Source organism: Alternaria burnsii (genome assembly GCF_013036055.1).
Source record: "Alternaria burnsii strain CBS107.38 chromosome Unknown 732, whole genome shotgun sequence".
Taxonomy (NCBI): Eukaryota; Fungi; Ascomycota; class Dothideomycetes; order Pleosporales; family Pleosporaceae; genus Alternaria; species Alternaria burnsii.
The window spans coordinates 1,774,518-1,797,238 of NW_024066113.1; the positions used below are offsets into that span (position 1 = coordinate 1,774,518).

The 22,721-nt window shown below is 51.9% G+C and overlaps 10 protein-coding genes across 10 annotated transcripts; 4 read left to right on the forward strand and 6 right to left on the reverse strand.

Moving 5' to 3' along the window:
* Nucleotides 1-447: 447 nt before the first annotated feature.
* Nucleotides 448-3,000, reverse strand: GT037_006085 (arabinogalactan endo-beta--galactanase; the record flags this gene model as incomplete). Its single annotated transcript, XM_038931132.1, has 4 exons — nucleotides 448-466; nucleotides 522-1,685; nucleotides 1,990-2,744; nucleotides 2,791-3,000. Coding segments are annotated over 4 exons (2,148 nt in total), but the record flags the coding sequence as incomplete, so codon positions are not given.
* Nucleotides 3,001-4,089: 1,089 nt separating this feature from the next.
* On the reverse strand, nucleotides 4,090-5,594 carry GT037_006086 (uncharacterized protein; the record flags this gene model as incomplete). The annotated part of the gene is made up of 2 exons (XM_038931133.1): nucleotides 4,090-5,417; nucleotides 5,474-5,594. The coding sequence occupies 2 exons, from the start codon at nucleotides 5,592-5,594 to the stop codon at nucleotides 4,090-4,092; spliced, it is 1,449 nt and encodes a 482-aa protein (XP_038786822.1).
* A 430-nt stretch (nucleotides 5,595-6,024) lies between these two features.
* GT037_006087 (uncharacterized protein) lies at nucleotides 6,025-6,869 on the reverse strand (the record flags this gene model as incomplete). The annotated part of the gene is made up of 2 exons (XM_038931134.1): nucleotides 6,025-6,464; nucleotides 6,548-6,869. 2 exons carry the CDS (start codon nucleotides 6,867-6,869, stop codon nucleotides 6,025-6,027), a joined length of 762 nt encoding a protein of 253 aa, XP_038786823.1.
* Nucleotides 6,870-8,548: 1,679 nt separating this feature from the next.
* GT037_006088 (uncharacterized protein) lies at nucleotides 8,549-9,052 on the forward strand (the record flags this gene model as incomplete). Its single annotated transcript, XM_038931135.1, has 2 exons — nucleotides 8,549-8,693; nucleotides 8,742-9,052. 2 exons carry the CDS (start codon nucleotides 8,549-8,551, stop codon nucleotides 9,050-9,052), a joined length of 456 nt encoding a protein of 151 aa, XP_038786824.1.
* Nucleotides 9,053-10,822: 1,770 nt separating this feature from the next.
* On the forward strand, nucleotides 10,823-12,663 carry GT037_006089 (kinase domain-containing protein; the record flags this gene model as incomplete). The annotated part of the gene is made up of 2 exons (XM_038931136.1): nucleotides 10,823-12,487; nucleotides 12,526-12,663. The coding sequence occupies 2 exons, from the start codon at nucleotides 10,823-10,825 to the stop codon at nucleotides 12,661-12,663; spliced, it is 1,803 nt and encodes a 600-aa protein (XP_038786825.1).
* Nucleotides 12,664-14,269: 1,606 nt separating this feature from the next.
* Nucleotides 14,270-16,460, forward strand: GT037_006090 (glycoside hydrolase family 2 protein; the record flags this gene model as incomplete). Its single annotated transcript, XM_038931137.1, has 5 exons — nucleotides 14,270-14,594; nucleotides 14,643-14,862; nucleotides 14,911-15,014; nucleotides 15,079-15,162; nucleotides 15,211-16,460. 5 exons carry the CDS (start codon nucleotides 14,270-14,272, stop codon nucleotides 16,458-16,460), a joined length of 1,983 nt encoding a protein of 660 aa, XP_038786826.1.
* A 105-nt stretch (nucleotides 16,461-16,565) lies between these two features.
* Nucleotides 16,566-17,231, reverse strand: GT037_006091 (acyl-n-acyltransferase; the record flags this gene model as incomplete). The annotated part of the gene is made up of 2 exons (XM_038931138.1): nucleotides 16,566-16,568; nucleotides 16,620-17,231. 2 exons carry the CDS (start codon nucleotides 17,229-17,231, stop codon nucleotides 16,566-16,568), a joined length of 615 nt encoding a protein of 204 aa, XP_038786827.1.
* A 497-nt stretch (nucleotides 17,232-17,728) lies between these two features.
* GT037_006092 (uncharacterized protein) lies at nucleotides 17,729-18,790 on the reverse strand (the record flags this gene model as incomplete). Its single annotated transcript, XM_038931139.1, has 2 exons — nucleotides 17,729-18,693; nucleotides 18,745-18,790. The coding sequence occupies 2 exons, from the start codon at nucleotides 18,788-18,790 to the stop codon at nucleotides 17,729-17,731; spliced, it is 1,011 nt and encodes a 336-aa protein (XP_038786828.1).
* A 222-nt stretch (nucleotides 18,791-19,012) lies between these two features.
* On the forward strand, nucleotides 19,013-20,056 carry GT037_006093 (40s ribosomal protein s0; the record flags this gene model as incomplete). Its single annotated transcript, XM_038931140.1, has 3 exons — nucleotides 19,013-19,238; nucleotides 19,323-19,537; nucleotides 19,595-20,056. 3 exons carry the CDS (start codon nucleotides 19,013-19,015, stop codon nucleotides 20,054-20,056), a joined length of 903 nt encoding a protein of 300 aa, XP_038786829.1.
* A 640-nt stretch (nucleotides 20,057-20,696) lies between these two features.
* GT037_006094 (glycoside hydrolase family 72 protein) lies at nucleotides 20,697-22,323 on the reverse strand (the record flags this gene model as incomplete). The annotated part of the gene is made up of 4 exons (XM_038931141.1): nucleotides 20,697-21,088; nucleotides 21,143-21,790; nucleotides 21,984-22,148; nucleotides 22,200-22,323. 4 exons carry the CDS (start codon nucleotides 22,321-22,323, stop codon nucleotides 20,697-20,699), a joined length of 1,329 nt encoding a protein of 442 aa, XP_038786830.1.
* Nucleotides 22,324-22,721: the final 398 nt, after the last annotated feature.

Here is a 22,721-nt window from a genome sequence, read left to right on the forward strand (position 1 = left end):
TGGTATAGTCAGAGAACCCGGAGCTGGAGGATTACTGTGATCTGCCTTGTGATGGAAGTGGTTTCGTTGTACATATTGTCTTTTTTTGGGTCTTGAACCTAACACACTCGCTTGATGCGTTGACCAAGTCTTACGCCATTAACAATGCTATTCATGCCGTTATGTCGGGAAGATCATTGGTAGTAATCTGCATTCACGCAATCCTGGACACAACACACGAATAACAGGGGAATCTGGAATAAGGAAATCGGCGTCCGAAGTTTTGCACCAAAGTCGTTTAGACCTTAAAAGGTTTGAAGGTCGATCGTTAGGATAAATGAAAGACCCCTTGATGCCAAGAACCTGCACCATGGGTGGTCTGCAACAAGTACTCTCTCAGTGACAGCTTTCGAATAGCTCCGTCGCACTCAGCCGCATACTACTGCTGACTTTGCTGCCTCTTCTCACATGTTTTGCTGCATATGGCCTGTCGTAAATTAGCCTCTCTCTGCCAAATATATGCCAAAGACAGTATGACTTACACGTCCCCAACGACCTTCTTCATGACCAGACTATCCACCCATTCCCCCTTGATCATCTCTTTCTCCTTCGTGAGGCTGTGTCTTTCAAATCCCAGCCTTTCTGCCAACTTCCAGCTTCCCTCGTTCCTTGGATCACACTCAATCTCCATTTCTAGTTTCCCTTGATCCTGCAGTCGTTCCTTCAGAGCATCAATGAAAGCCGTCATGGCTTCGGTTGCGAAACCTTGACCTTGCATAGAAGGCAAGAAGGAGAACCAGAGGTTGGCACGGGTGACTGGCTTGATGGTGGTTTCTCCTGGTAGGGAGTCAGAGTTTGCTTGAGACGTCTTGGCGCCTACGCGGCCGATGAACTGCTCGTCGAGGTTTTCGACGGCAAGTTCGTACTTGGTCCGGGGCACATCGTTGTGGTTGCGAATGTTCTCCAGGACGAGCTGACGAGCTTCTTGGCGTGTACGTGGGGGCCATTCCTGATAACGTGCGTTTTGCTCGTTTCCCTCGAGAAGAAAGTAGCTTTCCTCATCCTTCATGACGAATTCGCGGAGGAGCAAACGACGTGTTTTGATGGCGCCAAAGCGTTCGCCTTTTATATTTGCGCGGGCGATTGCTGCGAGTTCTTCCTTTGTCAGAACACCAGAGGCTTTGAGTATCTTCTGAATGACATTTCCCTTGCCAATCATATAGTCGATGATGTTGTTTGTCTTGGCTGCAAGTTCGAGCTTCACACGTGCAAGTTCATCCCTCAACTCGACGTTTGAGCGTAGCGTGTCACGTAAGCTGAGATGATTGCGCGTTTGTGCAACACCGTCGACGCACACATAGATGTTATGGCGCAAAGACTGGTTGGGGTCATTGAAGACATGACGGTCCTCGATACCCAGTTCCCCAAGGTAGTCGAACTTTGCCTTCGCTATGAGAGTGTCGATAGCAGGCTGGACATTGTCGCGAGTAACTATGATGTCAACATCGATGATAGGTTTGGCGACAAGGCCAGGCACTGATGTGCTACCCACGTGTTGGATCGATAGGTAGTCGACGTCCTGAAGGTAATGTTCCAACTCCGACTTGATACTTTCGAATTGCTGCGGCCATTCCTTGTTGTATTGCTCGATGATGACAGACATGGTCGCTGATAGAAGGGAAAAGTAAAGTGCAAAGCCGGTCAAGCTGGCGATGCCTGATAGAGGTCAAGCAGGTCAATGTGTCGGCTAAACCTACCGAGCTTGTGAAACGCTCTCGCTTCTCACCCGGGTGCTCCCGAGGGGTGCAGGAGCAAGAATGTCGGTGTAATAAAAAGCATGAAGAGGGCACAAGAATGAACAAGAAAGCGAATACCCGAGATTGATGTCGTACATACAGCCAAGATGCCGCTTGCGCACAAAGGGCGAATGCGACGCGGAGATACGGGCGAGCCTCCGGCGCGCTTGGTTTGATTGCGCTCCAGCCCTTCAGCCCTTCCCGCATAACGAACTAATCATACTCTTCAATCTTGATCACCGGGATGTCTGCGTACGGTGGAGGTGCGTCGCGGCCCAACAAAGCAGTCTCAGCATCCGAATCGGTGCCTGTATTTTCCTGCTGCCTTCGCAAAAACAGGCGACGAGCCATGATGAGGCTAGCCGCAACCAGTGCAAAGAGCGGAAGAAGCAGGGTGTTTCCTCCAAGCTGTATCTTACCAACGAAGAAGTTCCAGGTTCTCGACCACGTGCCAATTTTGCCATACTCGTCCCATTCGCTTGGATCGAACGACGTTTGCACCATAGCCAGCTTTCCACACTTCATCCTAGGTGGTTGCATTCTGTTCTTTGCCTCAACAACTTGTACGTCTTGGATGGAGAGGATGTAGGGACCGCCCAAGTTCTTGTCATACACAAGGTGCTCATCATATTCCTTGTGTAATAATATCTGAACGACCTTCTGACCCATCTTGATCGGCTCAGGTCCTTCTCCCCAGGGCAGACCAGTCACGTTGAATTGAAGCCACAAGTGTTCGGGCTTTTGAGCGCGAAAGATGGTATGCTGGTATTGGAGCGGAAACATCATTCTCCTGTGCTTGTTTAGCTCCAATGTGTCGTTGTCTTTGTCTCCGGATTCCATCTCGTCCTGCTGTATATTGGTGGATACCTGTACGGCATTGATATGAAGGGGCATGGGGTCCAGGGGGAAGATGCGATTGCCGTTGAGGAGTAACGCATCGCTGAACTCGGTCATGTCGAACTTGAGCAACTGATTTATGGTTAGCAAGCGCAGCCTCCTGCATGCGATGGGATACACCCACTAGCGAGCTGTTTGGAGACGGATGTAGCCATTCCGCCTTTTCAGGGCTCGTCCAGGCACGAACAGGGCATCCGACGCATCCCAGTTTCACGGTGTATTCCCGGCCCGCCTCCCTCTCGATGACTTCATCCTGATCCAGTATGTTCTGTGGTGTGATGGCCGCTGCAGCCAGGGCCGAGAGACTAAGAAGAGCGAGTGAACGCATGGTAACGCTGAACGAAAACGAGAGAAGAAGGAAATCCAATGTTCGATTTGGCTGAGGTTCGCACCAGGAGGCGGGAAATGGCCGACGATGCCGGGCGACGCGTACACACAAGCCTCGGGCTACGGCACGCTAGCGCAGGGACCGTCGACGTGGGGGATGCTGATTTTAGAAGCCGATCTCCCTCTAGAACGAATGGTATATCGGCTTTGATCAAAGTCAACGCAGCTCATCACCGATTTGTTATCCACAAGGGAGTAGCACAATACACCTCGTTCGAAGACAACGTTGTTACTACGTCTTACAATACTGTGACTGACGGGTAGAGGGATATGGCTAGGGCAGCTCTACCAGCTTCTTCATCAATTCCTCAGTCATCGGCCTGGCTCAAGCACGGCATGGAGTTATACAAAATTTACAATCTTTGTCGACGGTAATGTCTCGCTCTGCTACTAGCCTCCTAGCTCCCACGCTGGCTTAACAAACTAAGTAACGCTATAGTAAACCGTAGCTAGAAGTAGCGCGAATGCTATATAGGTGCGGGACTCGATTTTGCAATTTGAGTGCCGATTGATGAGCTTTCTACAGACCGTCTCTCATGCCGATGGTATATGCAAAGTGCATGAAACATGTTGCTCCATCTTCTGCCACGTGGTGGACTGGGTATTTCTTCGTACCTTGGCATAGCTGTGGAAAGCTTCCAATGAAGTATGAAGTGGAGAGCTACCAAGTGATTGCTTGCTTCTGGACCGGGTGCTAACCTCGTTGCAACCTTGTGCAGAAAGATTGGGAAATCTACTATCAGCAGAAACAGAAGATAGTGCGGGTAGTGTCGCAGCTGGTGAAGGTTGAGCCAATGGCTCTACCAACATCGCTGGAGTCTTCACTAGCGACAGAAGCAGTGTTCGCTTTCACTCTCGACAGAGCAAGCTGATGAGACTTCGGGGCTCATAGACGGAGGTGTCATGCTCGCAAGGCAATCCGAAGTGATTTGGCTATGACCAGCAAGCATGCATCTGCTCGTACAAGCGATGAGCTGGGAGGATGGCTCGTCAGATGCACAGTTGACAGAACCATCAATCGAAGATGATTTCACTCCTCTTCACTCTCTTCGCTGCTATCTCCGCCCTCCAAGCCTCTCATCATCAGCGCCTCAAGATCATCTTCGTCGTCGTCGTCGGCTGCCGCGACTTCACCAACATCGCTAGGCTTTCGATCGTGGCCCGTTGTCTCTTGTCGGGCAGGCGGGCCGATGTCCATAGGCTCGATGTCCCTGTTATTGTAGTCATCGTCATCGTCGTCTTCACCTTCTGCGTCGTCGCCGCCCAGATCACCAAAGTCAATCTCATCTTGAGCGTTGCGATTGCGTGCGTGTGGGTTTGGCGAGCCTTCGATGTCGCTGTTGGCTGCGCTAGCGAGGGAGATGGGACCGTTTGAGGGTGAGCGCAAGTAGCCTGCACCGAGGCTCTGACCAAGGCCTAGAGAGGCCAAGGCACCGTTGTTGCGTCGTGGTGGGCGGGCATCGGGCACTTCAATCTCCAGACCGCCGTCGTCATCTGACTCACCCTCTGCGTCATGACGATCATCATCTTCCTCTTCATCACTGTGGTGTTGTTGGCCTTGGTCAGGAGGGGGCGATGAGCGCGCGGGGGATGAAGCCACTTCGCCGTCGGATTCGTCAGACGAGTGTATGACTTCGGAGGATTTGATCTTGGATGCTGGCGGTGCCGTAGACTTGGCCTTGGGCTTTGACGCAGTCTCGGTTGCGGTGCGTTGGAGGCGGACGGCTGGTGTGGCTTGCGCCTTCTTGGGCTTCACCATGGGGTTCGCTGTCGCTGTCTTGCGCTTCTTGGGGCCCGGGGCAGTCATGGGCTTCGGCGCGGGAGCCGCAGCCCCAGTCGGGCGAGCGCCCAGCTGCGGTGTGTTGACGGCGCTGCCCGTGCCTGTCCTGTAGTCTGGCGAGGACGCGTAGCGATATTCCGACTCGTCGCCGCGTTTCTCTTTCTCCTTGCTCAAGAAGTGCCGGAAGTCGTAGGGGTTGTCCGCGTCAGGATCGCCTCCCTGGTCGTCGGCTGCTGCCTCGCCAAACAGGTCCTCTTGGTCGTGTTTGTCTTGGGCATCGTCCTTGAGCTTCTTGGGATATATCTTGGCGTGCTGCGACGACACGTCTTTGCCGTTCCTGGTGGCGAGGTTGAACGTGTAGCTGCTGGAAAGAGGCTCAAGCGTGGCCTGCTGGTTCGCGGCATCGAAGACGAGGACATAGGACTTCTTCAGTTGTGACTTTTGGCCGGTGAAGGTGAAGACGTCCTTGTCGCCCGAACTGCTCGTGTCGTCAATGCGGAGCCTGTAGAGGTTGGCCGAGGCGGGCGGTGTCAGCGTTGTAGAGCGCGATTCCGTCGTTTGCGAGGGTTTGTGGTTGTCTACGCTGCGCATCAGCCAGCGGCCATGGACGAGGGAAATGGCGGCCAGGACTCACATTTGACGCTGCTGAGTTCTCCGAGAGCATCGTCGCTGCTGCCTATGCGGTCGCTGATGTGCAGGCTGAAGTGCGCCTTCTTGTGAGGCTCGATACGACTCTCGAGCATAGGGGACGCCATTTTACCACGCGTCCACCTCCAGCATGCAGGCTCGGAAGCAGAAAAACAAAGACACGCAAAGCAAGCAAGCAAAGACTGCGAACGCTGCCGAGGCCAAGAAGACGCGCAAAAAAAGATAGAATGGCTGTCGTTTGCTGAGCCTGAGAGTTGGTGGGTGTTCACGTCAACTCGCAACGCCGGCCGGTCTGGATTGGGATGCTCCGCCTGCCGTCCTCCCGCAGCTAGTCTGTCCCCACACTTGCACCGCTAGTTTTAGCCTGCTTCTTCCCATCTCATCTCTCATCACACTCATTTGCATCTCTCATCACACTCATTTGCATAGCTGCATATCCAAACAGTTGTATTGCCGTGCATCACTATCATCGCCAAGGCCGTGTCCCGCAGGCGTCTTGGACGCATTGCGGACCAACTAGCTCGAGCATGTAATAGCTTACAAGTCGTCGGTGTATCTTGTAGTCTTTGCCTCGTCTACAAGACCGCCTTGTTCAGTGCCAACCCGGAGGATTTGCAGCGCATTCCTTTGCTTCCTCCTTTGCCAGAGGATTCGAGCAAAGAACATCATACAAAGCCCAAGGACAACCATGCCACCAACCATGTACAAGCTCGATGGCTTCGCCTCGTCAGCTTCATATGGCAGCCCTCGAGGAGCGTCAGACGTGAAAGCGCGCCTTCCCCTGTCTTGTGGTGGCGTCTTGTTGATGACGGGAAAGGCTTGCGAAAGACCGCCTTCCATCGTTCCAGGGAACCCAAACGCGCAGACCATCGTATCCGTTTCTGCAGTGAAATCAAATTTGACTGGCACTTTGACCATACCCGATCCCATTACGTCGAAACTTGTAGACCATATTCCCCCATGGTTCGGCCTCTCGTCTGACACCATGGTCAAATTCATGTCATTGGAAACATCAGAGAGAATGCTTGGTAATCCAAGTCATGCAGCGAGATGAACTTACAACAAGACTCCCAGTCAAACTGTTCCTGACTACTCTGATCCCTAATCTTCTGCTGGCAGGGTTTGCAGTAGAGATTTCGATGCAACGCAAAAGGAACATCAAAATCCCCAGGCCATGTCAGCTCGACGACGTCGTTTACGAACAGGGGAGTAGCACCAAAGCCTGAAGTAGGCGGATGATGAGCTGATGTTTCAAGGTATTGCTCGACCAAGAAGCTAGAGCTCTGAGGATTCTTGTCAGGCATCAGAGATTTGTCGCCCGGCGCTGGGAATGTCCATAGAGCCTGGGTTGGGCAATCGCAGTCTTCGCCCTTGGAGGCCATCGTGTAGATATGTTGTGGTTTGCGAAAGTTGTCGACGACTGAGCAACTGGAGAACTGTTCCTCGAAGACATGTTATATAAATGGAGATTATGCGCCCATAGCGATAAACTTAGACTACTCCAGGTAACAAAGCGCTATCGAAATCTAGCCCTCAGCCCCGTGCAGCTGTCGTATGTGCCGCTGACGACTGCTGTGAGTGGGCTACGTCAGAATCAGGCGTTCTCTATCTAACGCAAAATAGCGGAGTGGAGTTCGCGTACAGCTGCTACGCGCAAGGCTGCTTGCGTCAAACACGCAGCTGTTGAGGCGAAGCAGCGAAAACCAAATCACAAACGTAGAAACGCCGGTGCCTTGAGTTATGCGCCAGATACTTGATTCTTAGTGTGACAGTTGTTGTTGCATCAGCTACATGTTATGATGGGCTCGATGCTACCCTCCCACCAGCACTGATCTCTGGGAACGCATGGAACGAATGAGTAGAAAGCCGATACGTTATGTGTTGGCGCATTCAACCGTGTTTCGAAGACTTGTAGCGAAGTAACAACTTGTGTTGAGCACAAAACGAATAGATGATTGTACAAAAACGCGTCACGCAATGACCAGTTGCAGTGGTGATAAGCCAAGGCCGGTCGCCGTCAACTATGCACACATGTTGAGAGGTACGACTTCACGATTTCACCACGTGAGGAAGTACCTTACCTGTCGTTGTTGAACCCGATGTTCCACAAAAACTTTAACAATCTTGGCATCAAATCTGTGCAGCCATGACGGTGATGGTACATGAAGAATGACCTAACGTTATGAAGAAACTTCTGACGATTGTACATTGAAGCATCAATTTGCTCATGTACTAGAATTTTGATAAAGCGGCAAGGTAGAAAGAGAATATGACTCAAAAGTGTAGAGACAGGAAAGGCGTTAATAAGGTTCACGTGCAGCGATTTCGGTAATGATCAAGACGAAAATTCTATAGAAAAAGCCTGTAGAGTCCAGCTCTCAGAACGGTTTGTAACTTAGTCGTCACTCTCTGAACTTTTGCAAAGTACTCTAATGTTTGGACTTCGGTACTCATCCTGCTGAAGTTCATCTCCATTCGACTTTCCTATCACAACCAGTGAACAGGGATTAACAGATTTGAAGCCTTGAACAGTCTTACGAGCTTCTTTTCGCAATGGTCTTGCACGTATCGACCGATACTTAGTATACAGGTCAACACCCATGCCCGCATGGTCAACGTGAATAGCCATATTAAATGTATTGCCTCTGCTCTGCTGGCAGCGCACGGCAAGGTGTTGGCAATCTATCGGAGTATTGAAATTATCCGAACGCAATACAGAACCACAATATACATGCTGGCGGATCTGCCAAGCAAGTTTAGTCGTCAGGAACAGTACTCACGATTGGTCTGGCAATACTGGTGCTCGAATCTGTCATCCCGGACATGGATTTGTGAGTTGGTCAGCTAAGGAGTGGGCCCATAGTCAATGCTGGCACGATGACTTGCGACTTAGCGGTATCGTTCTTTTGAGAACCTTAAAGGCAGCTAAGACACAGTATAAGATGCAGCAATGCAGCCTTCGTGACGATCCATCGCTCCGCTGGGAAGGCATCGTTTCCATAACTCCCGTCGTTACAGTCAACTCGATTGCACCACACTCGCTCTGAACATATTGCACAGCATGCGCTTCATGATTCCACAGTTCTTGGCATTGACGGCCTCAGCTGGAGCTGTTGGTATCGCTGTCGTACTAAACAATTCAAAAGAGCCTGTTTACGTGTGGTCTGTTGGCGGCTCAGTCGGTCCCCGTCATGATATTAAGGCTGGTAGGTACCAACACAGGTTTTGACTCAAACCCTAGCTGATGATTCCAGGTGGTATCTACTGGGAACAAATGCGTCGCGATGAGAAGTCTGGAGGTATTGCTATCAAAATTACGAAGACCGGGGATGGTCTGTACACAGGCGCCCCTCAGCAGGTATGGGCATATAACCTGGATGGTGCTTCGGTCTGGTACGACCTCAGTACCGTCTTTGGGGATCCTTTTGCTGGTAGCCGTTTAGAAGTTGCTGGAGATAATGGGGGTCTCATCGTGTGGGCAAACGGGACTCATCCAGGAGGTAGCCAGGTCGCTTCAGCCCCGAGCGAGGGAAACATATTTCTCACTATCGATCCTGCTGCTTGAGCATTGAAAGATAGCTTGAAGGTGCAAGGGACTAGAACGTCCGAGAACGGCTCGGTGGAATTGACTAAGTGTCACTGCCACAACGGCACGTGTGTCGTTGATGCCTCACAGTAGAGCAACGTGATGAAGCGACATCTGTGAAAGACTTATCAGACATGTTCAAGTCAATCGAGTTTATGCTCACGTCGTACGGCCGTTGGAACCGCCCAGAAAGTATTTCGATCGTCGGATAACTAGCAGCGGTATGGTGGGCGATCATTACTCTACTCGATTCGACAACCGACAGCGCACGTGGGAATCGGGAGCTCCTACCAAATCCAGTAGCCATCCAGAAATGTCCAAGGTGGTAGTCGCCACAAATGTGGACGAACTGTCAAGCGTGCAAGGCGTGGGGTCGGCCGTGCTCTGAAAGTGAATTGGGTCTTCGTGTGCGCAGCCTGCCACCATCTCGAGCGGCCTTGCCAACTCAAGTGACGGCCCCCCTTAAGCAGTTTCGACTACTTCGTCTCGAAAGGATAGTCAATGCTGGAACTATGTCAATATTCTAGAGGATGGCGACCGACAGCTGTTTGTGTGATGCCGCGCTCTGCTGTGCCTTGTTCCGTACTGCCGCCTGGTTGCGTCTAGGCTGCCCCAGCTGAGGCCTCAGTCGCGTGGTCGCGAGTCATTGCGCCGTTTTCGCTTGCTAGCCACCCAGCTATGATGGGTGGTGTTACCATCCAGCCGAGATGCTGCCGCACAGCCTTCATAGCTAATGCTATGCCGCAATCTGCCTTCATCTAGCAACTGCATTTTCTCATCTTACCTGTTGAGTTGGTAGTTTGTGTAGCCTCGGTTGTGAGTACCCAACCGGCTGTGTCCTATCTCCAGTCGCCGTCTGTCACCTGCATGATACCACTGCATGATAGCAAATGCAGGCGGTATCGCGCCATGAGCATCGGGTGATGCAAAATGGAGCCGCATCTAGGTGCTGATCCTTCCTCTGTCAGCACGATCAGCTTCCGCAAGAGTGCGATATGCGATAGGCCTGAAGTGGAGCATGCCCACCCCTTGATTCTTGCGACGTCTCTTACCCCTCGTAAAATGCTTGGACAAGACCAGATGAGAAACCCATCACAGAGTGTCACGTATTAGCCGCCCTTGGGTATGGTTGGCGTGCAGAAAGCCCGGCACCGCTCATTGCTAGACGCGATGCCGCCCCGCTCCAGGAACGGCCCTCCGCAAAAGTCACTGGCATGCTAGTTTAGCATCCGTCTCCCTGCGTCTGTAATTCGCTTGTTGCACCATGTCTTATCAACCTCCCGCCTGGAAACACCCTGGTCACATTGCACATGGCGGCCGCTTTCGGGGCCACGCAGACCTTTCGAGGCAAAAGGCCCTACCTCGCCCTATGCCAACGGCGCTGGAGCATGCGCCTTCTATTGCTATGCTCCTGGTGATTGGCTTCTGGGCGGCGACCCGAAGCCATGTATTCGTCGCCATGCCGCTTGCCACAACTAGAAGCGTTCCGAGAGGCGGATCAAATTCTGTACCACAATCAAAAGCCGATGTTTCTGGCCCCGCTGACGCCTAACAACAGTATCGTCTTACTTGCTGAAGGCTGAAGCCTGAAAGCCATTCTTCCGCGTCAGTCCGCGTCATCCAATCTTATTCCCACTGACATCACTGGAGATGATCATCAGCTCACTACTGGTCGCGCGACTCATGTCTTGTACCAACACACACGATTCGGCAACATAAGAGCTTTACCTAGTCCCACCACTCGACAAGATGAGCGCCAGGACGTTAACGAATGTCGTGAACGATCAAACCGTTGCGCTTAACGCACTGATTTACGGATACGCGGGGCACAGCCTGGTCACCCCGCAACACGCCCTCCAGCAGATATGGTGGACCGAAGAGCGAATCAACGAGAAAGTCAATCACGAATATGTGACCTCGAGGTTGCAGCCAAAAGAAAGGGAACGTCTCACCCAGTCTGTAGGCTTCGGCGACTTGAGCGACGATACCTACATCGAATGGATACTGGAGAAGGCGCGACGACTATTTCTGATATTGGTAGAAATTGGCGAAGCGGATCGAATTTTCGCCGTCGTCGACAGATCGTGGGACGACGATGATCTACCTCTCGAAATGGACGACATCGAACAACTTTCGCTCTCAAACCGACGCGATAATCACGCCAATGTTCGCTTCTATCACACCCAGTTCACGTTCTTGTTGAGAGAATTACGAGAAGGCATACACATAGACTATGCGCCTAATGAGGAGATTCCAGTCGAAAATGTCATGTCGCTACCTGTGGCAGTAAGCTTGCAAGCTTGGTCGCGCATGCATCTCCCGAAAAAGCCCAAGGACATCTTCGTTCGTAGAAGATTTGCGCTAGGTGATGCAGAGATGCCGGACGCTTTCGAGCAGGATTTCATGATGGACGTTGAGAGCGCTAGAATGGTCGAGCATGAGCACTTTGCGCCAATCTGGGCCTCGTATACCGCTAAAGGGGTTGGCTACATTGTCACCAACTTCGTAGGCCACCATACACTTCGCACATTCATCGACCACCGTAATCCCACCCAATATCAAAAACTACCGAAGCCCGATCGAAGATGGCTAGTGCTCAATTGGATGCATTGTCTGGCGGATGCCATTGCAACACTGCATCAGAACGGGTTCTGCCATTCTGCTATTCGACCTTCCAATATCCTTGTTGACGAACAAAACGCTATAGCCTTCAGCGACATTGGTAGTCTAGAAATGTTTCAAAAGGATAAAAAGCCCGATGCCATGGATGCCTACATATACAGCGCACCGGAGGCAAACAACAGCGCAGGGCCGTTCGACCCAAATGGACCTGCACCGTCACCCGTCGTCCCGAGTACTCGACATGCATCAATAATGAGCAAGAGCTCGTCTGGATCATCGAGCAGTAGTGGCTCACAACGTCAGAAGCTTACCAAGGCTCCTACAACCGATTTCTCCGGATTTAACTTCGGATTCAAGAAGTCAAAACAGAAGCCAATGCCAAAGAAACGATCGCGAGTACACGAATCCGAGACGGCAGATATTTTCTCTCTTGGTTGCGTGTTCTTGGAAATCATTACGTTCATGCTCAAGAAGAAACCGCACGATTTCGTAAAGCACCGCACATCGAAACAAAGGACCAACACTGGCGGCAAGAATTCCCGGACGGACTCATCGTATCATGTCAATCTTGACAAGGTCGAGACTTGGATAAATCTGCTAGAAAAGGCCTCGTTCGAGCATGACGATGACGCATTCCGTGCAGTACCTCACATCTTGCAGATCATCCGAAGCATGATTAGCAGAGCGCCCACAGGACGTCCTGCTGCGCGCGACGTTCGCGACAAGATATTCGATATTCTTTTCAACTATACGTCTATTCCTGATATCCACTGTGGCGCCCACAAGCATGATGTTGGCGTTGCAACGTCTTCGTACTCCGGTTCGGACAGGGCATCGCTAATGACGATGTCGACAATGAGTTCGATGAGCTCAAGTACCTCGGACACGGATACAATTCGCTCAAGCACGACCCGGGTGAGCTCGATACTGAACTCTTATTCCGACCGAACCACCTTACATGGGATTGAGGAAGACGACAGCTCTTCGATAAAGACGTTAGAGCCCATAATCGCCCCTGGCCACGTTGGCAAATCTTATGAGCCGCCTAGAGAAGCGCTCATGCCTCCAGGCTCTCCCACTTCGCCTATATCGCCACGTTCCCCTGCATCTCCATCGTTTGCCCGCCCTTCTAGCCCCCTGAGGCCGACTTCATCAAGGGGAAAGTCGTGGTCTAAGCCATTTATGCTGTTGCCGTGAGATTCGATAGAAGTCTGGCCTCAGCATCAGGCTCAGGAAGGCATCCCCTTCAACACTCGATTGCATGATCGGTAGCTTGAGATAGCTAGGCCCCCTACGTGCTTTGCGAGATTGCGGGGTTCTACACATTGGCAAGCCTGGGCTGCACGTGGCAGTACTCACCCCAGGACCGCAAGGTGACCCGAAAAGCAGGATCAAGAAGGCAATCGTCGAGGAAAACAATGCTGTTGTGCGAAGGAGGGGTATGCACGTGGATCGTGGCTGCTGAAAACACAAGGCTTTGGTGAGCTATGATGCAGGGATTGTCGTGCTTCCGCGGACGTGTGCATACCCCATGTTCCACACGCGTACTTTCTACCCTTACTACACTATAGCGCAAGAATGCTTAATCCACACCAACAACGAAAACGCTGAGATACTGTCTCTCCGAGTGATCTTTTGAGCATCGGCTTTGCACACACAAAACCATCACGGGTTGACTCTGATCAGCCAAAGTTGCCGAAGCGGGGCCTCCCGGTATCCCGCTTAGTTGCATCTACTCTGAACTCAAGGCTGCACTGTTAGTGACCCCGACCCCAACCCCAGGCCATGCTGCTCAACCCTGATCCTGTTGCACTCCTTATGGAATAGTCCATCGCTAGTATATTGAGGTCACTTGCGCAGGTCTCAGCATTAACACAACAATGCTAGAAGCTCGGCATACGTCAGTCGGTTTTGCAGACGTCCACTTGAAAACCCAAAGATTCTTATACTCACACTTTTCGACACATTGTAGTGCGTAGCCTGGATATTGCACTTGACTTCTGGTCGTTGTTGAGTGGTTCGAAATCACAATCCGGCCCCATTTGATCCGAATGGTGCGGGGAATCCATCGGTCTGACAGCCAAGACGCAGATCGCAGCTGATCAGTACTTCCTCTGCATCTGACATCCGGCAGGTAGACATGCAACCCGGTATGCATCTACTGCGTTGCTCTAAAATCATGTCGTGGTTTCGCACTATCAGCCTTGCTGTGTTCGAGCCAACATGCTCATGCAGTAACTCTTGGACATACTGTAACTACTTGCCAGGAGTCATGTATCTGATCAGCCGGTCCAGCCACGCGACTATTTTGGCATGTGCAAACCTGCGCCGAGCTATGCCAATACTGCAGTGATCGTCCAAGGTGTACAGCCACCAGGATCATCCCGCCGCTATCCCCAGAGCCAAGATTATCGATATGCAGCTACGCAGCCATCACAGGTACCTAGGTACCATTGAACTATGCAGCTATTAGTCACCTCGTTGCTGGAAAGCTTAAAAGGCGTCATCATCTTGTCAATCTTGACGATTCTTCAACGCAACCCGGATGCGCACCTGGTGACCGGTCCTGCCAATATGCAACTTAATTTTGGTATACTCGCGAGCTTCTTAGCATTGGCCTCTACCGCTCATACCGACAAAAAGATCTATTCACGTCAAAGCAATGGCACGGAATACAAGGTCGGATACACCCCTTTGAAGACAGACTGGACAGATATAGTGGGAACCAATCCATGGCCTGAATACCCACGACCACGCCTCCAACGGCCTGACTGGAAAAACCTCAATGGTGTTTGGGGTTACAGAAATACCACCAATGGATCAGACGCATCGCCTCCGTTTGGACAGACACTTGAAAGTCCTGTTCTAGTCCCCTTCTGTCTCGAGAGTGCTCTTTCAGGTCAGTCCGCTCAGGATTCTTACTGGACACGGTACTGACGCTGCCAAGGTGTGACAGGTAAGGGTCGCATGTGGAGTTGGTACCAGACCATGTTCGAAGTGCCCACGTCTTGGCCCAGTGACAACAGTGTCATTCTGAACTTTGGCGCTGTTGATTATGAAGCCACCATCTTTGTCAATAGCCAGAAAGCTGGTTTCCATAGAGGTGGATACTTTGAGTTTAGTGTAGATGTGACACCGTATTTGAACATGAACGGGACGAATGAGCTGTGAGTTTACCCGCTCAGGGGTTGAGAACAAAGCTGATGATAATGCAGACTGGTATATTCCTTTGATCCGACAGATGTGGATGATGTTCAGATACCAATCGGAAAGCAAACCTTGAACCGAGGCGGAATGATCTGGTATACGCCTTGCAGTGGTGAGAATTATCACCGTACGAACTGCACGTGGGACATACACTGACTTCGGACACGTATATCTAGGCATCTGGCAAACCGTCTGGCTTGAATCAACACCGAAAGAGCACATCTCCAAACTCGATCTGACAGGAGACATGAACGGCAATGGTAAATGCAAAGCATGTTTTCACATATGCCATGGCTAACATGACGAAGTGAATGTATTTGTGCATAGTAGCGCCAACTCTACGAGCACTGCATACGAGATCACGGTTCATGAACTGAACTCTAATGACGCTAAGGCGACAGCGACGGGTACAAGTGGATCCTCATTTACGTTCACTGTTAACTCACCGGAGCTATGGACTCCAAACAGCCCGGTCTTGTATAACATCACGGTTAAGATGGGTAGTGATACTGTCCAGAGCTACACTGGATTTAGGACTGTTTCCCGAGGTGCCATCAACGGTGTCCAGCGCCCGCTTCTAAACGGACAATTCATTTTTCCCTTTGGCACTCTGGATCAAGGCTACTGGCCAGACGGAATTTACACACCTCCAAGCGTAGAAGCCATGGTGTACGATCTCAAGGTACTGAAAAATGTCGGCTACAACATGGTACGTAAACATATCAAAGTAGAACCGGCGCTCTTCTACAGAGCTTGCGACGAGATGGGAATGTTGGTCATTCAAGACATGCCTTCGCTGCGACCAGACTTGCCAGACGGTGCATGTGGCAGCAAGCGCTTAGCAGGCGAAGCCGCGCAAGCAGAGTTTGACCGGGAGCTGGGCTTGATGGTCGAGCAGTTGAAGTCGTACCCTAGTATATTTGCTTGGACAATCTACAACGAAGAATGGGGCCAAGCTACTGATGGCCCCCCGTGGCCCGAGTTCAATTTGACGGATATGGTCCGGAAGATTGATCCTACTCGTCTAGTCAATGCTGTCAGCGGCTGGACCGACCACAGAGCAGGTGACTTTGACGATAATCACCATTACTCCACACCCCAATGCGGAACGCCATTCTGGTCTAACCAAGGTAGCGGCTATGATTCTGCCTACGATAGCTCGCGCATTGGCCTTCAAGGCGAGTTCGGTGGCATTGGAACCCAACTTGTGGAAAATAACTTTGACCACGCCTGGTACAAAGAGCTGAGTAGCCAAACTGCATACGAACTCACCAATGGGACCGGATGGTGGAACTATCGTTGTCACGACTTACTAGTGCAACTGCGCGAGCAAATTGATCTATTCGCATGCTCAGGAGGCGTTTGGACACAGACCACAGACGTGGAGGGGGAAGTCAACGGAATGATGACTTACGACAGGAAGATTATCCGCATGAACGAGACAATGTGGAAGCAAGATATACAGGCGCTTTATGACGCTGCGGAGAGAAGGGCCAATAACGCTACGATGGTCATCAGAGCTACAGATATGGAGGGGTTGCAGTACGGTATGTCCTGAGCGGACGGGAAGATCCATATAGACTATCGGCAACTAGTTTAACCCCCAGCCATTATCGTCTAATCATGGATCACAGCTATAGTTCTGTGCATAAGTAGCTTTTGTTCACTATCCGCTACTGAGTCTCTGCCATTCTCTCTCTAGCATAACAAAGATTACCACATCCCACCACTGTCCCTCGTACCACACGCTCTCTCTCTCTCTCCCTTCAAGCACAAATCCCAACTTCTCATACAACCGTACAGCACCTTCGTTGTAGGTGAAGGCTCGGACTTTGACTCGGTGCAGACCTGCACGTTTGAATGCATAATTAAGTGCCCAATTGATGGCTTCAGAACCATAACCTTTGCCTTGGTATGGCGGTAGGATATCAAGTCCAATCTCGGTGTTCCGGTGATGTTGTTTGTGCATTGGCAGCGCATGCATGTGGAGCTCGCCAACGGCAGTACCAAGCTGTTCGTCGACCACTTCTCCATTCTTCCTTCGTTGCGCAAAGTCTTGTGATCGTTCCTCCTCGTTCATGAGGTTCGTTTCCGTTGTGTGGGGCAGCCAGATGATGGCACCCAGGAGGCAGTCGTCGAGCAGCCCTTTCATGAACGATTCCGAATCGGAAGTACTAGGTAGTTTGATATTGTTGAAGTTACTGTTTGCGAAACCAGAGTGATCAGCGCTTATGGCGTGGAAGACTGATATGTCACTTGGGCGTATAGCACGGTAGTGCAGCCGCTGACTAGACCATGGGTCAGCCCGAGGCGGGGGCCTTGTCGACATGCTTTTAACTATTCTGGTTATGGTAGGAAGGACGTCTCGAGGGGTTCAAGTATACGTAATTTAGCTTGTGGTGAAGTAGTGATTGCAAAGTTCTTTGAACTGAACAACTTGGCAGACCTTGAGTGGGAGATATGTCGATAGGTAGATAATGACTTGCAATGATGGGTTCGGTGTGATTACGCCCTTTACTAACATCCTTCGCGTAAAAACGCCCTTGCTAGCCATGAGCCGAATGAAAGAATGCAGGACTAAGCTTGCCTAAGATAGGCTAGTGGGGATGCCGTTAAACAAACGATGGAATAATTCGATCCATCTCACCTGTTCGTGGGTCACTGCAAAAGGCGCTTCGACAAGTCACAAGACATTTGTGCGATGGCGTCCATGCCAGCAAAATGTGGACGTGAACGCTGTGATAGACAGGCATGCTATGTTCACACAGAGTCGAAAGTTGTTCTACAAGGTTTATCCACAAGTACACTGCACTCATCATCATGCTCTCACAAGGATATCTCGCCTCTCCAGGTGCCCTCAGTCAACCCAAGCGTTTCAATGCAATGCTGCCACCTCGGGCCACCTCTTTCCTTCCTTCTCAGATACTGTAACAACTTCTGCCTCCTGTGCACCAGTAGCCGCAGGTTTCGCTTGTTGTGCTTGTCGCCCTTTCCTCTTGACTGTAAGAAATCTGCCAGGGTTTTGATCTTGGCGGTCAAGATGGCAATTTGGACTTCGGAAGAGCCTGTATCGGGTCCGACTCGCTTTGCGGCTGCTGCTTTGTTCGTCTCTGGGCGGACAACGCGCGTTTCATCGGCACCAGACCGACTCAGCGATGGGGCCTTGGGTGGAAATATTTTGTCGGTCTTGTGGCGTCCAAATGTCTCGATACAACGTGAGATGTTCACCCGCATACGATCTTTGCTCGACCCGTTTTCAAGGGCCGTAATGCGGGCGATGGCCTCAGCAGCTCGGGCATGATCCTTCTTGTTTTGCTCTTCAATCTCCTCAGCCGATTTTTCAATTTTCGTTATCCTTCCACCATATATGTCACTGCCCCATCGGGTAGATGCAGGTGTGGTGTGCTCTTCAACGTCACTCAGCGGCACAGCTAATTCTTGGCTCTTCTGGAGCTGCTGGTAAACGGTTTCGGGATCGAAAGCATAGTTGAGGTGCTTCTGGTCCTTTGGTACGTCTTTGCCTTGTTCATGTTCAATCGGCTTTCCAGTATCGAACGACTGCACGAATGGTGTGGAAACGCCACGGACAGGGTCTCCAAGACTGGCAACCCGGCCTTGTTCGAGCTCAGCGCGGCGCGTGAGGTTGGCAGCCTTCTTTCTGTTCCGCTGGGCGACTATGTATGGGTCATTGGCCAGGCGCTTCTTCTGTCGCTCAATTGATTCGGCGTGAACTCGCGATGTGGAGGCGAAAGTTCGAATGGGCAGGGTGAGTTGGTATGACACGGATGAGGCTGGAGGGCCATGTCAGTACGAGGCACTGGAAAATGTTCTATCGTACGTACATGTCGGCGCCCGCAGGCACGACAAAGCTGGTATTCGCGGCGGCATTGCTGGCTACACACTCGCTGCCATCACCCTCGAATCTTTTGCGGATCCATCACCGGCGACTGGTTTCGCCGATGCCGGCGGCACTGTGACGCGAAGCCCGTTGGGGACTAGCCGTTCCCACAGGATATTCGCATCGTCCAAGTCCCTCCACCAAAAGTTCCCTCGCACGCAACACGACAACTTCTCTATACCAACCAGCTTGTACAGCGCCAAACCGTCAAAATGGCTCCTTCCAACCTTCCCGCCATCTTCAACCCCACCCAGCAGGACATTGAGATGCTCCTGGCTGCTCAGTGCCATCTCGGCAGCAAGAACCTCCAGGTTCACATGGAGCCATACCTGTGGAAGACCAGGCCCGACGGTGTCAACGTCTTGAACATTGGCAAGACCTGGGAGAAGATTGTCCTTGCCGCGCGCATCATCGTCGCCATTGACAACCCGGCCGACAGTACGTTTGCTCGCGCAATTCGAGACCGACAATCTTGAAAGATGCGACCATGTGCGAAAATGGAATTTGGCTGACACCGTGTAGTCTGTGTCATCTCTGCTCGTCCCTACGGACAGCGTGCCGTCCTCAAGTTCGCATCGCACACCGGTGCCACCGCCATCGCTGGTCGTTTCACCCCCGGTAACTTCACCAACTACATCACCCGTTCCTTCAGGGAGCCCCGCCTGGTTATCGTCACCGACCCCCGCACCGACGCCCAGGCCATCAAGGAGGCTTCCTACGTCAACATCCCCGTCATTGTAAGCATGAAAACGCGTGGAACCAGCGGCTGAAGCAGGCGGACTAACATGTGACAGGCCCTCTGTGACGGAGACTCACCTACCGAGTACGTCGATGTTGCCATCCCCACCAACAACAAGGGTCGCCACGCCATCGGTTTGATCTGGTGGATGCTTGCCCGTGAGGTCCTCCGCCTCCGCGGCACCCTCGCCAACCGCGAGACCGAGTGGGACGTCATGACTGACTTGTACTTCTACCGCGACCCCGAGGCTGAGGAGAACAAGGACAGCGCTGGTGTTGAGGAGGCTAAGGTCCCTGGTGCCGACGAGGTTGGCCCTGGTGCCGTCGCTGATGGCTTCACTAGCGAGTGGGAGGTCTCCGGCGCATCTGCTGGTGCTTTCACTGCCCAGGCCGCCGCTGCCCCCGGCACCAGCTGGGACGCTGACACCGCCGACTGGGCTGCGTCTGGCGAGGCTCAGACTGGCAACGAGGGCTGGGGTGCTGAGACTGCTGCCCCTGCTACCACTACCCAGTGGTAGATATCATCTTGAGCATCTTCGTCAATTCTTCTCTTACATACCCTGTCTTTGACAACCACTGGCATGTCGGCGTAGGAGTAGGGAAAGGAAAAGGAAAAAAATAAGACCATTTGACAAAAACTCAAGAATACCATGCTTTCAGTGGAGAGGGTCGTCTTGATGGATATGATCAATGCTACGCGCTTACGAGGGAAAGATATCCATGCTTCTTTGAGGTATGGGGGAAAGCCCTGTGCTGGCGATCGGGTTGTACTTAATTGGCGCCCAGTCCTTCAATGCGAACCTTGCACCATGACTACTACGATCACCTGTCCCCACTGTTGATATGATTATACTTGAGCCTGCCAAAGTTTAGGGTTGTCTCATCCATGCGTGAGCCATGTGCGGTGCTTGATGGATTGGTACTGAACTGGAACACACTGCGATGATTGCAACTAATATTCTTGAAACGTGTACAACTGAAAATCATTTTTCGTCAATCCATAATCCCGTATCATACGTACAATGTCATGCCAAAAATCTATGGTTCAAGATATGTACAACGAAACTTGCTATCGTGTATCTCGCGTATGCCTCACCAAAAGAATTGTCCACGTTCAAGTCGCAGGGGAGATGCCTCTAGATGTCATATGTGACGCACTCAAAGCAAGGCGAAGATGGCAACTACACCCGCGAACAGAGCACCCATGCCCTTGAGCTCCTTGGCTAGGCTGTCCACAGCAGCACCAGTGGAGGCAGGTCCGGAGGTTTCTGCTCCACCAGATCCAGATGAGCCAGACGCTTGCGCACCGGAACCTCCAGTCGCTGTTGCGCTGGAGCCCGCAGATGTAGGGGTTCCGTTGAAGTCATGCTTCTGACCCAGCGTAGGAAGTGGCGATGTAGGAACAACCTCCCAGACCGATGCAGTGTAGTCTGGGCATGCGACAGGCGAGTTTGTTGGGTTGTATTCTGAAGCCTTCACGCCCGTTGGGTTGAGTGTTGCCCACACCGCAGAGAGGTTGGGGAAGTCAGGTTCGACTGGAGTAGGCTTTCCTGAGGAAGTCATTAGTCTAGATGCATGCGTAGAGTGCGCTACACAGAACGTACCCGAGCGAGGGAAGCCATCCGGCGGCGCAGAAGGGCTGGCTGGGTCGACGTGAGGGCCATAGCTGATGAGTCCATAGTCGTTTTGCTCCTCGATCCATTCGTAGATGATGCTTCCAGACCAAACATCGGACATTTCCCCAAATAACGCCTCCTGATCCTTGAAATCGCGGGGCCTCACTGTGTTGCAACCCGTCTCCGACATGAAGATTGGGATGTGCAAATCCTCGGAGTTCTTCTCCAGCTGGTCATAACCCGATTGTTGGTACGTACTCTGTCCACACCAAGAGTAAGCATTCAGGCTGAAAAAGTCTAGGCGCTCAGACGCATTGCTACCACAGGCCAGATAGTTCTGAAGCATAGGTCGGAGAGATGCGATGTCGGCAGCTGAGTACCCAATAGGGATATTGCGGTAACCCTTCTCATCGCGATAAGCCTTCATGTCTCGGGCAGCGGCCTTGATGTAAGGGGCGGTAACAGAGCCATTGGCAGTGGTAATAGCCTCGTTGCCAATGAAAAAGCCAGCCACGTTGTCGTACTGGTGGAACTCATCCATGACCTTGGCAAAGGCGTCGCGTTGATCGGTCTCCCAGCGAGGAGTGTTCTGCTCGACTTGGGTATCGAACGTGTCCAGGTCAACCCAGATGTAGACTATCAAATACGAGTTAGCCTTATGCACCTTGGAGGACGTGTGTCCACAAAGCTCTTGCTTTGCGCCAATGGAGTCTAAAAAGCTCATCATGTCTAGGTTGTAGCTAGAAGCGAACTGTACCCCAGAGGCATACACTGCCCCCAGTACAACCTAATGGACACAGCCTTGATCTCATATGTGCGGTGTACGTACTTCCAGCGTCAGCAAATGTCTTCATGCAATCGGTGTGATCCGCATCAGGATCCACATGGTAGACACGGATCGAGTTGGCGCCGATGGTCTTCATGAGGGCAGAGTCGAGACCACATTGCGTCGCGTCGATGAGGGGATCGTCGGGTACCAGTTGGTAGGCGATACCTGCCGGCTTTTATCAGTAGCTGTTTTGGTTTCACGAGCTGGCGTTCGTACCCTTGACGAAGAATTGATTGCCCTCGCTGGTGAAGAACTTGGAGCCCTTGACCTCAATAGTAGGAATAGCCGACGCGACAGCACTCAAGCCTGCCAGTAGGCTCAGCGATAGGAACTGAACCATCTTGTAGTACTGCGACAGGTGATGGGTTTGGCCGCTGGATCCTCGAGTGTGGTTGCGGGAGAAAACAGGTCGCGATAGCTTTGCGCAGATGTTGAGCAGATGCACTAGCTCGCCAGAAGCACAGAGCAAACGGCGACGGAGCCGGTGAGTAACGAGTGAAGGCCTGAGCCGTGGAGAAAGAAAGCGCAGCGAGGGTGGATCGGTTGAGGGAAGGAAGAAGAGAAATACCCATCGACACAAACAGACTTCCGAACCAAGCTATCAATCCTTCTAATCTCCATCACGTATCGGGCAAGCACCATCATGCCTGCTTGCCGCAAGTCCATCCAGCCTTCCCTAAGCGGCCCCAGTAGCAAGGCACGAACGGCAACGAGGTACATCATGATATTGGAAGAGGA